Source organism: Narcine bancroftii, chromosome 4 (assembly GCF_036971445.1).
Source record: "Narcine bancroftii isolate sNarBan1 chromosome 4, sNarBan1.hap1, whole genome shotgun sequence".
NCBI lineage: Eukaryota > Metazoa > Chordata > Chondrichthyes > Torpediniformes > Narcinidae > Narcine > Narcine bancroftii.
In genome coordinates, this window is record NC_091472.1 from 125,475,989 (window position 1) to 125,490,048 (window position 14,060).

The 14,060-nt window shown below is 38.2% G+C and overlaps 1 protein-coding gene across 3 annotated transcripts in view; it reads left to right on the top strand.

Moving 5' to 3' along the window:
• Positions 1–7,655, top strand: part of tchp (trichoplein, keratin filament binding) — a 42,015-nt gene extending 34,360 nt beyond the window's left edge. For all 3 annotated transcript variants that reach the window (XM_069932736.1, XM_069932738.1, XM_069932737.1), the window contains exons 11-13: positions 3,652–3,837; positions 5,249–5,392; positions 5,526–7,655. In XM_069932736.1, coding sequence (XP_069788837.1) covers positions 3,652–3,837; positions 5,249–5,392; positions 5,526–5,558 — 363 coding nt within the window. In that variant the 3' untranslated portion in view covers positions 5,559–7,655. The remainder of the gene's footprint in view (positions 1–3,651; positions 3,838–5,248; positions 5,393–5,525) is intronic.
• Positions 7,656–14,060: the final 6,405 nt, after the last annotated feature.

Below are 14,060 nucleotides of genomic sequence, written 5' to 3' on the forward strand. Positions count from 1 at the left end.
ATGTCGGTAATAGGTAAATTATTGGAAGGTGTTTTATTTGGCTAGCTAGAAGCTGTTTAGGGATAGTCAACATGGCTTTGTGCATGATAGGTCATGTTAACCAATCTTAGAGTTTTTCGAGGAGTTACGAGGAAAATTTACCTAGGAAAGGCCATGGATGTTGTTAATGTGGACTTTAGAAAGATTCTAAGGCTTGGTTTTTATAGTGAAGTTGTGAACTGTTCTGACAGTGGTTGGATGGGAGAACCCAGAGTGTAGTGGTGGATGATTGCCTCTTAGACTGGAGGCATGTGACTAGTGGTGTGCCTCAGGGATTGGTGCTGGGTCCATTATTGTTTGTCATCTAGATCAATGATCTGGATGATAACATGCTAAATTGGATTAGAAAGTTTGCAGATGACACAAAGATTGGAGGCATTGTGGATAGTGAGGAAGGCTTTCAGAGCTTGCAGAGGGATTTGAACTAGTTGGAGAAATGGACTGAAAATTACACATAGAATTTAATGCAGATGTCTGTGAGGTGTTGCATTTTGATAGGACATACACGGTAAATGGTAGGGCACTGAGAAGTGTGGCAGAACAGATGGATCTGGGAATATAGATTCATAATTCACTGAATGTGACATCACAGGTAGATAGGGTTGTAAAGAGAGATTTTGACATATTGGCTTTCATAAATCAAAGTATGAGTATAGGAGCTGGGATGTTGTGGTAAAGTTGTACAAGTCATTGGTGAGGCCAAATTTGGAGTATTATGTGCAGGTTTGGACACCTAACTACAAGAAAGATATCAATAAGATAGAAAGAGTGCAGAGAAGATTTACTATGATGTTGCCTGGACTTCAGGAACTGAGTTACAGGGAAAGGTTAAACAGGTTAGGACTTTATTCCCTGGAGCGTAGAAGAAAGAGGGGAAATTTACAGAGGTATTTAAAATTATGAGGGGGATAGACAGAGTAAATGCAGATAGGCTTTTTCAATTGAGGGTAGATGAGATACAAACCAGAGCACATGGTTGTCTTCTGGTTTGTATCTCCCCTACCCTCAGTGGAAAAAACTGACTTGCATCTATACCCCACATAATTTTGGCACAGACTCGAAGGGCCGAAGAGTCTGTTTTGTGTGCTGCATTGTTCAATGGTTCTATGATTGTCAACTCTCATGATGCAGATGGCTGGTTGAAAAGCCACTATAGATTGTATTTGAAAGATAACAATGGGATAGTTTTCTTTTTAAATTTTTTTTATTTCTTGCACTGAGTCATCAATAACAACATCCACAAATGATCATCATCAATACATACATAGTGACATTTCTTCTTTTCCCCCCTTTCATCCCTCTCCCCTTCCCCATTCCCCTTCAAAAATCAATAAACAATAAAACACAATAAACAAAGAAATAACAAAAAGCAAAAAAAAAAGTCGTATCGTCCACTTTCACATATTTAAATCTTATTTTGCTCATAATTATGTTGTTTTAAGAGATGGAAGTTTGTGGTCAGCATTCTCCGACATATTTTATGTCTGGTTCCAAAATTTGTTCGAATAATGTATACTTGTCTTTCAGATTGTATGTAATTTTTGCTAATGGAATACACGTGTTCATTTCTGTATACCCCTGTTGTATTTTAAGGCTTGTTTCCATTTTCCAGGTTGTTATGATACATTTTTTTGCTACTGCCAGCGCTATCATAATAAATCTTAGTAGGGCTCTGTCTAATTTTAGTCCTAATTTTTTGTCTGTTATATTATTTAACAGAAATTTTTTTTGTGATTTTGTTTAATATTAGCTTTAGATCTTCCCAGAAAGTTTTTACTTTTGGACATGTCCAAATTGCATGTAATGTTGTTCCAGTCTTGTTTACAGCAAAAGCATCAATCCACTGTTGGGTCCCACCCTTTTAATTTCTGATGGATAAAATATATATATATATAGCCTATGTAGCCAGTTATATTGTACCATACATAAGCTAGTATTTAATGTGTTCCTTATTGTTCCTATACATAAATTTTCCCATATTTCGTTCTTTATCCCTATGTTAAAATCTTTTTCCCAACTTTGTTTCATCCTCTTCCTTGTATTGCAGTTTGTTGTACGTGTTGGTTATAAATTTTTTTACCATCATTGTGTCTGTGATTAAATATTCATAGCTGTTACTTCCTGGTAATCTCAAGCTATTCCCAAGTTTATCTTTTAAATAAGTTTTCAATTGTTAATACGCAAACATTGTACCTTGTGTTATTCCATATTTATCTATTAATTGCTCAAATGTTAATAAATTATTTCACAAAAAGCAATCTTCTATTTTCTTGATTCCTTTTCTATCCCATTCCTTGAAAAATAAATTATCTATTGTAAAGGAGATTAATGGGTTTTGTGTTAATATCATTTTTGGTATTTGATAATTTATCTTTTTTTCTTCCAGGTATATTCTTTTCCATAATTTAAGTATGTGATGTAGTACTGGTGAATTGTTATATTGCACCAATTTTTTATCCCATTTGTAAAGTATGTATTCCAGAATATTTTCTCCCAATTTGCCTAATTCTATCTTAGTCCAGTCTGGTTTTTCTCCTCTCTGATAAAAATCTGATAAGTACCTTAAATGTGCTGCCCTGTAGTAATTTTTGAAGTTTGGTAGCTGTAACCCTCCTTGTTTGTAACTCCATGTGCTATTCTTGATTTCTTACCTTTCCATAAAAAAATCCTTACTATTTTCTTCAGTTTTGCAAAAAAATTTTCTGTCAGGGGAATTGGTAATATTTGGAACAGATATTGCACATATGGAAATACACTCATCTTAATACAGTTTACTCTTCCTTTTAAAGTTAACGGTAGTTCTTTCCAATTCTCTAAATCTTTCTGTATTTTTTTTAAATTAATGGTTCATAGCTTAATTTGTATAAATGTTTCAGGTTGTTATCTATTCTGATATCAAGGTAACATATCGCCTGTGATTGTCATTAAAAAGGGTTTCTTTTTAAAATTCTGAATAATCAATTTTGTTCATTGGCATCACTTCGCATTTATTGGTGTTAATCTTGTACCCTGATTTCTCTCCATATTCTTTCAGTTTCATATGTAGTTTTTTTTTAATTGACTTAACTGGTTCTGTTAAAGATACTATGATGTCATCTGCAAATAGGCTGATTTTATATTCTCTCTTTTATTTTTATTCCTTTTATCATCGTTTCTTTCCTTATCAACTCCTTATCAAATAACCAAAGCGAACAGTGAAGGGGATAATGGGATAATTTTCTTTAACAAGTAGAAAGCAAATGTTATTACTACTACTGAGAACTATACAAAATGCAAAAGGGAAAGCTTTCACCATCATAAAAGAAACAACTCTCAATTGAACTTCCTCATCCAAGCTCTTGTGATGATAATTCTGAATGAGGACAGCAAAATTGTTGTGGAGTTTATATGAAGCAAAAGACCTGAAAGTAACTCTGTATTCACATTCTGACCAAAATTAAGAAATATCAGTTAGGCAGTTTTGGTGCTCTTGTAATATTATTTAGTTTTGTGGACTTAATCTGAAAGGCTAAACTTAAAAGAAATCCTGGATCTATACAATGCAGTGTACTTGAAATTCTTTTGGGGTGGGGGGGGGTCGTAGACAGTATTTAATGTGACCTCCTTTGTTAGGTACTTGCTGGCAGACAGCAGCAAATCCAGGAGAGAATGGAGTTGAATCGGCGTGCTCAGGAGGAATCTGTACAGCTTCGGGAAATGCTTATCAGAGATTTAGAGGAAATAAAGGAAAGGACTAAGCGTGAGAAAGAGGACAAGGAGGAAGTGAAAACATCTCGCAAGCAGGAACTGGAAGCTCAGGTTTGTTCCAAAAACCACATTGAAATACAAGTATTACCTTGTTAATGAATGTACATGCAGGAGTTGTAGAAATTGTGTGGCACAAAAAGACACTGTGTAGCAGGCACACAGCGTGGTATTGTGAACCACCACCGTCACTTCACAGACTTACCTGACACATTGCAGGCTAGCATTGCTGAGTGCCAAAGTACAGCAAGTGGATCAGATGAAGCCCCTGCCTAAAGGTGTGGAGTACTAATGGCTCTTTAACCTGCTGGTCCACAGGACCAGCAGCTGTTCACTAACGAGCTCATGAACAGGCAGGGAGTAAAAGGTCTGTGTATGTCTGCAATAAACCAGTCTTGAGTTGACTACCTTTGTGTGTGTTTGCCTTTATTTAGTAGTATCTACTGTAGTAGCTGCTACAACTTATTAATTCCTTGTTCCTAAACATATTAAAGTGTCAGTTAACCAAAATTCCTCCAAAGGTTGTTCATTCAGACAATGATTTAATTCACAGCATCAATGATGGATTGTGGCTTTTGGTCAGTCGAATATGGAAAAGCAATGTGACAGGTGAAGCAAGATTTAAGTTCACTTCCTTGTTTCTCTGTCCCAGCTAATACTGGTATGACAAGTGAAAAGCATTCACAAAGAAGGAACAAATAGTACAATGGAAAGTATTTCAAATAATAGAATAGACATGGGGAAATATCAATTTCATGTAGAATGGACACATCAAATTAGCAGCAGAAATGGGAGGAATTCAAAAGATTCTTCCAGAACAATTTTCTGAAGCAACATCAAATGAAAACAGGCGATTTTGGATCTTTAGTCAATAATTGAGTATCCACAACTAGGTAGAGAACTGCAGATTGATAATCCTGTATGCAAAGGAATTTATCCTCAAATGAATCCTATTATCTGGAGGTAATTGTCTGATTTCTAGATCTGGCTAGATGAAACATTGCTCTTAGCACCAACTTACTGATTGATAAATTGGTGTGGTTGTTACTGATGTTGAGGGCTTTTTGGGCACCAAGAGGAATTTGTCACAGAGAAGCAAAATGGAATAAGACATAGGAGCTGGTCTTAATGAGTGAAGGTGCAGGCTCTAAAAATAGAGGGCGAGGCATGCACCACACCCTCTATTTCTTAGGTTCTGAAGTTATTTGGCCTCTGCCAATATAAAGAAAATAATGAGAAAAAGCTACCAGAGAGACAAAATGAAGAGATGCTTCTCTGTGAAGCAGAGTTAATCAGACAAGGATAATAACCCAAAGTAATTAAACACACAGAAAATAAGTGCTTGGAATACCAAGAAGGATACGATATAGTTGGTGGCAATTATAAACAAATTATTAATTTATGTGTAAATTAGACCACTGGGCTGATGAATGCAGATATTCATAGCTTTAAATATAATTTTTAGGTTGAAGAACGGAGAAGGAAGGAATTGGAAGAGTTGGAACAGCAACGTGAAGAGGAAAATGAGGAAAGGCTAGCAGAGAGGCAATACGAAGAGATAATTCAGCGTGAAGCAGAGCTGATGAGACAACAAGGATATGAGCCCAAGGTAAGTAAACCCACGGGAAATAGCTTCAAGGACCTCGAGAGTATACCACACAGCTTGATTCTGAATCTCTAAAATGTCTGGTTTTCAGTGCAAATATTCACCTACTTTTTTGTTTCTGCTTTTTATTTGCTAGATCTGGCACCGCCCACGGATAGCCTGGACGTAACATAAAAAGCAAGAAATATAAAATGTGAGGCTTCCCTTGGAACAAATTGACTGTCCATAGCAAATGCACTTATTGACCTCTCGGCAGAGCAAAGAGTCTTCACTTTATGTTTGTCCTGGATGTTACAATCATTTGAATACATGAAAAAAAGAATGTCAACCAGCGAAATAAGGATGGCACCTACTTCTCTACAAATTGCAAATCTTCACAGGTCCCATCTATTTTTCATTGCTTAGTAGATTGTAGTTTAACTCAGATAGGTATTTGTGAATCGCTAGTGCATGAAATCCATGCTGAAGTCCCATCAACTTGCAGTACAGCTTCATGCCTGCTGGATTCTATGATAGTGTGAATAGCTGGGATTCCCATAATCATGTTCCTAAGGAATGAGGATTATTTGCATTCACCTTAGCTTGTGGATTCTGGTGTGATTAACAAGGCCAATGTTGAAACAGCAGGTTTGGGAAGGAGTGGTGTTCATTCCAGATGGATCAGCTGGATGGATGGTTTGTGGCTGGTTCACTCCACTGTTTATGTAGCAACACTGTGGGCTTCCCAACTGCTGCAGATCTACTTTGAACAGAGTTGGGTCAGGATTCCCCAAGAGTCATTGGGGATGTTGCAGATTTTGAGTGTACCCTTGAATCTATTCCTTGACAAGAGTTGGGAATGGAATTTGTTTTTGGAATCTGGTGCCAGGTCTGCAAGTCACATGGCCTGCCCAATGAAGCCAACTGTCCGATGGTACAAAAAATAGAATAACATCATTTCATTTGTCCAAGTCTCTGAGATGTTATGTGAACAACCATATCTAAAGCAGGGTTAATCTATTTGATGTTTAGTCCTATGAAGAAGGAGGAGAAAAGTTTAAAATATCTTGTTCAGGAACTGGGAAAGATGGACACCAAATTTTCACTTGCAAAGTTTAAGGCACATCTCATCAAAGGTAAACCAAAATGCACTAAACCTATTTGTGAAACTTTGCAGTATGACAGTAGGATGTTGAAAAATAGGATATGAAAGAAACTAACAGTGTAGCCAACTTAGAAATCATTACATTTGTTTATAAAGGGTACCAAATATTAAAAAGTTAAATTTTTTATGAATTCTGGCCCTTTTGTGTCACTCTGTTTCTGCTGTTTGCAAGGCCAGCCTAATACAACTTTTTTTTTGCTGCAATCATTTTATTGAGAGATATTGGATGCAATCTAATCTAAATTATGAAATATATTAAAAGATATATTTGTCAGAGGTGGGAGGTTGGAAAAAAATGCCTTCCCTCCTAACCGTGTTCCTGCTTTAATTTGCAACATGAACTGAGTTGGAGCGGCCAGGAGATGAACAGAACTGCAAGTGATGCCTATAGTTCAGATATTAAATCTTGGATTTTAACATACCTTTGAGCAGCAGCCAATTAGAGTTGATTTGCCTTGGTTATTTTTATGGATCGTGTCAACAAATCAGATCTGCATGGGCCATGTGACTTGGATTATCTTGTTAAATGATGCACTGTTAAAAGGAATTTAAAATCAATTGCTGAACTATAGTTTGAGTCCAAGTACAGACAGAAGGTGATTAAGTTGAGATAAATTAAATGAATGTCTTTGCAAAGCCCAAGATACTCAATATTTTACTTTCTTGACCCTTTATGTATATCAATAGGTGTTTAACATTGTGTGGGTTGTCATAAATTTCTAGCTTTCCAGCTGAACTGATTTAAGCTGTCTCTGTCTCATTAGTAGCAACTGCTATCCACAGATGCTTCACTAACACCAGATGAACTATTTGAATTTCAAGCATTTAAAGCTTTCAATGACTCTATGAGCATAACTGCCCAACGGATTAATTGGCATTTCTGATATCCTTCTTGGGTCAGCAGTGGAGGTCTTTTTACTTGTCTTCAGGCTGAATTATTGATGCTTGCAATAATGTATAACATATACTTTGTAATATAAATCTCCCAGGTTAGATACCAACCCTTTGTTCTATTTATGACACGTTATGATTGGAGACAATCATGAATTAAGTAATTTGGGTTTAATGTTTGTATTTATACTTTTAAATGTTTATTATATAAATAAAATCCCATATACATCAGATTATAGAATGGTTCTTCTTGTCACAACATTGACCTGCTCTTTCACAACTCTTTCTCTTCCTTTCAACCCACCATACTGTCTCTTTTCCAGCCATGAAAAGGTTAACAGTAGAATTGCCCAACATTGTTTACAATGTTCATCACAGCCATGAAATTGAAAACTCCATCTTGAATGTTTAATTCTTCCTTTCCCAAAAATGTTCAGCTTAACTTTGGCAGCATATTTGGTGTAGTGATTAGAGCAATGGCTTTACAGCACCAGCAATCAGGACTGGGGTTCGAATCCTGCACTGTCTGTAAGGAGTTTGTACGTTCTCCCATGTTCTCTGGGGGCTTCAATTTCTTCCAACCATTCAAAGCATTCTGGGGGTGTTGGTTAAATTGGGCAGCACGGACTCATGGGCAGAAATGACTTTTTTCCATGCTATGTGTCTACATTTTAAAATAAGTGTTCCCTGCTTTGAATTGGTAAAACTGGACAGCATGAGAAGCAAGCACATTATCTTTTCTGTCCACAGGACTTGATATAAAAGCTGTGTTTTATGTACAGCCTTTAACAGAAAATCTCTACTTTCATGCACAATTTGACAAGTGTATGCCAAGCCTAAAATGTTGGTTTTAAAGAGGAACAAAGGAAGAGCAGAAATTGAGGGAGGCAATTTCAGACGGTGGAGAAAAGGTTGAAGGCACAGCCACCATCAGATGTATTTCCCATTCTTGCTTGCACAAGATTGGTTAAGACAGCCACAAGCCTTGAAGGTTACAGTAAAAGTGTGGATTGAAACAGTGAAGGTCCATTGCAGATTGGAACCTATCCTCACTCAATTCACCCCCCCATGTTTAAGGATTGTTCTTCCTTAGTTAAGAGAGCAGATTCAACCTATTGGTTGGAGGGCACACATTTTAGACATTGGAAGTGTATTCAGGTGTCTTTAAACAAATTGATCACAGTTGTATGATTGAAATCCATGAAATACCATTTTAAGTGACAATTTCATTTGAACTCCATCCACTTCATCTCTTTTCCTGTTGCCTGAAGCATTCTTGGGGTTCAGTGTCCAGATCCCATCAGGGAAGTTGAGAAAAAATTTATGAATATTCAGTGTTAATTACAATACAGCAGAAAAGTATGAGTTTACATTATCCAGAGGTCATTATTGCTGATATGGCAGCATTAATATTACAGTTGCAGAATATTGGACGATATAACTGTAAGGCATTGCAACATCACCCCCGTGAGTTTATTCTTCCATTAATTATAGATCATTGCAGAGTGTTGGTTCAATTTACCAATTCTCATTTCCCCTGAAGACTATTTAACAAAAATAATTCCACCTCAATCTTGAAATTAATTGACCTCGTTTCACTCCTGCTGGGGGTGATTCTAGATTCTCACAATTCATTGGAATGAAAACACATGCATTTTATCACAAGTGGCCTGTCTAATGCTGCTTTGTTCCAGATTCCTTTATGAGAAATTATTTGTGTATTTAAATATCGGAGTTAAGCTTCTACTGACAACCTAATTACTGAGGCTACATTGAAGTGGTGGTGACGTGTGGCACAGTGATGCTGCTGGAACAGTTGAACTCACAGCCCCAGGGACCCAGGTTCTATCCTGACCTTGTGCTATCTGAATGAAGTTTCCTCTCATATTCCGAAAAATGTGTGGGCTGGAGTTAATTAGCTGCAGTAAAATTTCCCCTTGAATGTTGATGAGTGGCAGAATCTGGGGGTGTGAATCAGAATAAAATGGGATGAGTGTTAATAGTCGTTTGATGGTTAAAAAGTAGAGTCTACTACTCAACTTTAGAAATTTTGCTTAATTTGCCATTTAAGAGATTTATCCTGATCTCATTAAAAGTTTCATTAAATGCATGAACCAGTTAGGTTGATTTAACTAATCTCTTCTTCAAAGATGTTGCTTCTGGAATGAATGTGGAGCTCCAGGAAATTAGTTAAATCACACTGCTGGAGAAACTCAGCAGGTCAAACAGTGTACTTTATAAAGCAAAGGAAGATACATAACCAATGTTTCAGGCTTGAGCCCTTCATCAACATATGAGCACAATGAAGGCATGTGCCTGAACAAATCGGTGGGGAGAGGAGCACAGTCCCACAAGCAGGATGTAATAGGTGGAAAAGGAAGGGAGCGTGGACTAGCAAGCAAGGGGAGGGGGTATGACTGAGAATGGAGAGGGAAGTGGGGGGGGGGGTGGGGAGCTGGAGAAAAGAGGGAGAAGGGGGAGTAGGCTTGCAAAAACCAGAGAAGTCAATGTTAATGCCATCCGATTGAAGAGTGCACAGATGGAAAATTGGGTGTTCCTCCTCCAATTTACGGATGGTCTTGGTTTACAGTACAAGGCCATGGACAGATTTGTCAGCATGGGAATGGAGCACAGAATTGAAATGGTTGGCCACTGGGAGATCCTTGTCACTGATGCGGATGGAGCAAAGGTGCTTAGCGAAGCGCTCTCCCAGTCTGCATCCAGTCTCTCCGCTGTAGAGAAGGCCTTAGATGAAAGAAAGATTGAGAATGGCTGCTACTTCTCCACTGCGTAACTTTCATTTCTTTAAATGGCAAGATTCTGATGGGTTGGGAGACAGTTCTGCCATTTTGGGAGATCAGCCCTAGTCCCTCAGGAAGAAGGAAGTTACCGCAGCGCCACCTCGCAGCAAAGTCCATGGTACTCTTACGGGTTCTATGCCACAGTGGGACATACCTCCACGATGTCCCACTGGAAACGCCCGAGCATGATGTGTGTCAAAACTGATGCTCGCTGCAACCCCAATAGCCGTACGAGATGTCAAGCAAGAGGGTGAGCACAAGCCCAAAGACTGCTTCGACTTTAAGTGCAGTCACAGAGACCTCAGTAATCGTGGTCTGCATGAATTACTCCTGTCTCTCGGTGGCAGAGATTCAGAGCGATGAAGAGCCACAAACCGACTGGAAATCCAGGTCTTGAAAACTCCCGCTGTTGGAGTCCCTGCTATATAAATAGAACTTCAACAGTGTTGACAAGGTAAGATATGTCTGTTGATAGAGTCCAACTAGTTGAGAGACACAATCTGGCAAATGAGATCAAAGCCAGCCCGTGTGATCCCTAGACAAAAAGTAGGGACTAACTGACCTATGGACGTGCGACATAAAAAACACGAAAAGTGCGCAGAAATGCATTATCCAAAGATAGTCATCCGTTCTCAGCCGCACCTTTTTGTGTCAACTACAGTGCAGTTGTGACCATAGAACTTTCTCTTCTAAAAAAGGGGAGACCAAGTGATGGGGGTAAAATACATAATTAAATTGTTCATTAGTTTCAACAGCAGAAAAATCTGACAACTTAAGATTTGTTTCTCTCGACTTGGCTTCTGTTGCGTCCTCTATTTTGACTCCCTCCTCTCCCCAATATGCAATCCACAACCAAAACTTAACTGGCACCATTACACATCCTGCCTTCTGGGTAATGCCTTTCATTAATCGAGGTGAGATTGCGAAATTCTGTCCTGCAGAGCAGTTGAGATCAATTACTAACAGAGACAAAGTTTCCAACATTGTGTTAGAAGTAGTAGGGTTTCACCAATCAATGTGACATGACCCCGATTGTTCAAAATGTTAAAGCTAAGCTCATGAAATCTTGAGTGACATAACAGGCTGCACAGCAATTAAAGATTTGTAATGTATGCATTCCAAAAATAGGACAGCACAGTGGACCGTGTAATTTGTCACCTTTGGGATGTGAGCAGTGTCACAGTAGCAGATTTGAATACTTCTATGAATATTTTGCTTTTACATGTGACAAAGTGAGACTAAATTTTCCAGTAAACGTGGCAAGTTTAAAAGGACATTGCCTGCATTGGAAAATTTAATTAAGTGGGGAGGTTGCATGGGCTTTGTTTCTTTTCCCTGAAGTGAAAGAAGCTGAGAGGTTACCAAAAAGGCAAACATTAAATTAGAGGGTAGATTGACAAAATCTTTTTTCCCCACGCTTGGGGTATAAAAAAACAAGAGGAAGGAGATTTAAGGGAAAAGTTTAATTTTACACAGAGAGTGGCTGATGTTTGAAGCTTACTGCCAGAGCAGGTGGTGAAAATAAATATAATAATTATATTTGCAAGTCATTTCAACAGGCTGTTGAATAGGTAAGGGTTAGAAGTAAATGGACCTAAATCAGCAAAAGAGATTAGAGTAGATGGCAAAAAAGCTCAGCATGGATATAGTGGATCAAAGGGCCCATCTCTATGCTGTACATTACGCTGACAGCAGGTGTGGAATTTGTCACAGTTGAATTTGTTTGATAACAAGCAACTTCCTTGAGGGCTATGAAAAGGTTGATCAAAATGCGATGGAAGATGCCGCATATATTGGATTTGCAGCTGCTATTTAACAAGGTGCTGCCCAGAAGGCTTGTTAAAAGGTTGGAAGCTATTGGAGTGATGGGCTCAAAGACAGGATGATGCAGATTGGGTTCTCCAAGGTTCAGTTTTGGGCCTGTTACTCATTTCAATGATCACAAACGACCTGGGCTGAGGTATCAGGTGCAGGTTTTCCATTGTTGTAGGATGGAATTACTGGTCACTTCTTAGATTATCCCTCCCAAGGAACTTGTGCGGTAATGTCCTGAAGATGAAATAACAGTCACAGCCATCTTCCTTTGCGTAGGGTACAACTCCCATCTCTGGAGTGTCTACACCTTGATGCCAATTGACTTTGGTTTTATTTGACCTTGAAAACAATATTTGCTTGAGTGTGGTTTTAATGTTAAGACAGTTACCTGAAATTTGGGTATTTTGTATATGTTAAGACCAGGCGACAATGTCCCATTGAAACACAAAACCTGCACTGGTGCCATTAACTAACTTTCAATACTTTGGCAATGACAATAAATAGTTTGTAGTGACAGTAAATAATTCCGTTTAATTTGTCCTGCTTTTTTGTTGGCAAGACATGCCAGAACAATTTTATACATTGTCAGGTATATAACATGATCTGAGTTAATACTGTAGCAAATATCCAAGAAACAATGAAGAAAGTCTGTACAGGTCATGTGCATTTAATAAATCAGACCAAATATCATTACAAACTGTACATGCTTGGTTGGTTTCAAAGTAACCAGCTGTTATTGAAATAGACATACAAATATCACAGGAGGAGCAACAGGACGAGGACAGTGCAAACATTATGGAAGGATTCATTCATTCTGGGAAAGGAGAAGTGAAAAGCAAAAACCCATGGTTCACCCATCCTCAAAGGTGAAATTCTGTTTGAAACAGAAAAAAGTCACAAAGGAGTTGTCAGATTCCACCCAAGAACTATGGGCTAATTGGCTAGTGACTAGGTTGGTTGTGCCACTTACAATAGTCACAAATTCATAATATAGTACCACTGAACCCAACCTTGTCTGAAAATAATCTCTTCGTTTCCCATGCTCAAAATAAAAGACCCCCGAATCCAACCTGCTCTCCCCTCCTCAGTGTTGCTTGTGCTATAATATCCACAGCAATTCCCTTATTCATTAAGGCTCCACTTCCCACCTTTGCATCTAATCAAAGTTTTTTAAAGCTCTGTAGCATCATCTTGCAAAGGAGTTAAAGGACATGAACTTGATTAATCCTTCTTCCATTAACTGTTCCTGGTACCTTCTCTCCAGTTCCTCTTCAACTCAGAATGAAGCATTTCTCGGAATGTTGGAATTCACTTATAGACTGGTCCTGCCAGTTCAAATCTATATTATACTTTGCACCCATTAGTCTCAGTCAGATTCATTCCTCAGTAGAAAGTTGACTGGGAAGATCGGTAATTTCACAAAATTACTTGCATAAAAATCTAATGACCTGCAATATTCGACCTGTCAAATTCATTTTGCCATCGAAGAGAAGGTGAAGCCACAGAAGTTACCCAAAGGAAGTTGAGGTAATTTTTTTTGTGGATTGTTATTTAAAAGCTAAAGCCCCCATTCCAGGAGTGAAAGGAATGCATTTGATTGATGATGCACAGCTTGGAAATCAACTTGGGAAATCAACACAGGCAGCTGTGTCTTGATTAACGTAATGCAACCCTCCTTTCCCGTTGAATCCCATGTTAGGAACAGAGATGTACGAAGATAAACAGGATGTTTTTCTCCTACATTATGCCATTTTATTAACAACGTGACCTAATGCTGTTATTTAACAGCTGAAATCAACATTAGACTTGGGGATAAACAAAGTTCATATGAAAGAAACAATAAATTCTGTAAACTTTTTTTATTCAATACTGTGGGGCACTGAGCTTTGGACCCAGTCACTGTGATTGGGCTGGCAGTCACAGCAAAGACCTTCTTTGTAATGCCCTCCAGTCCGCAGATACATGAACAAACATCCAAGTCCACCTCTGCCAAGAATATGCAAGGGTTGTGGATTAGGAG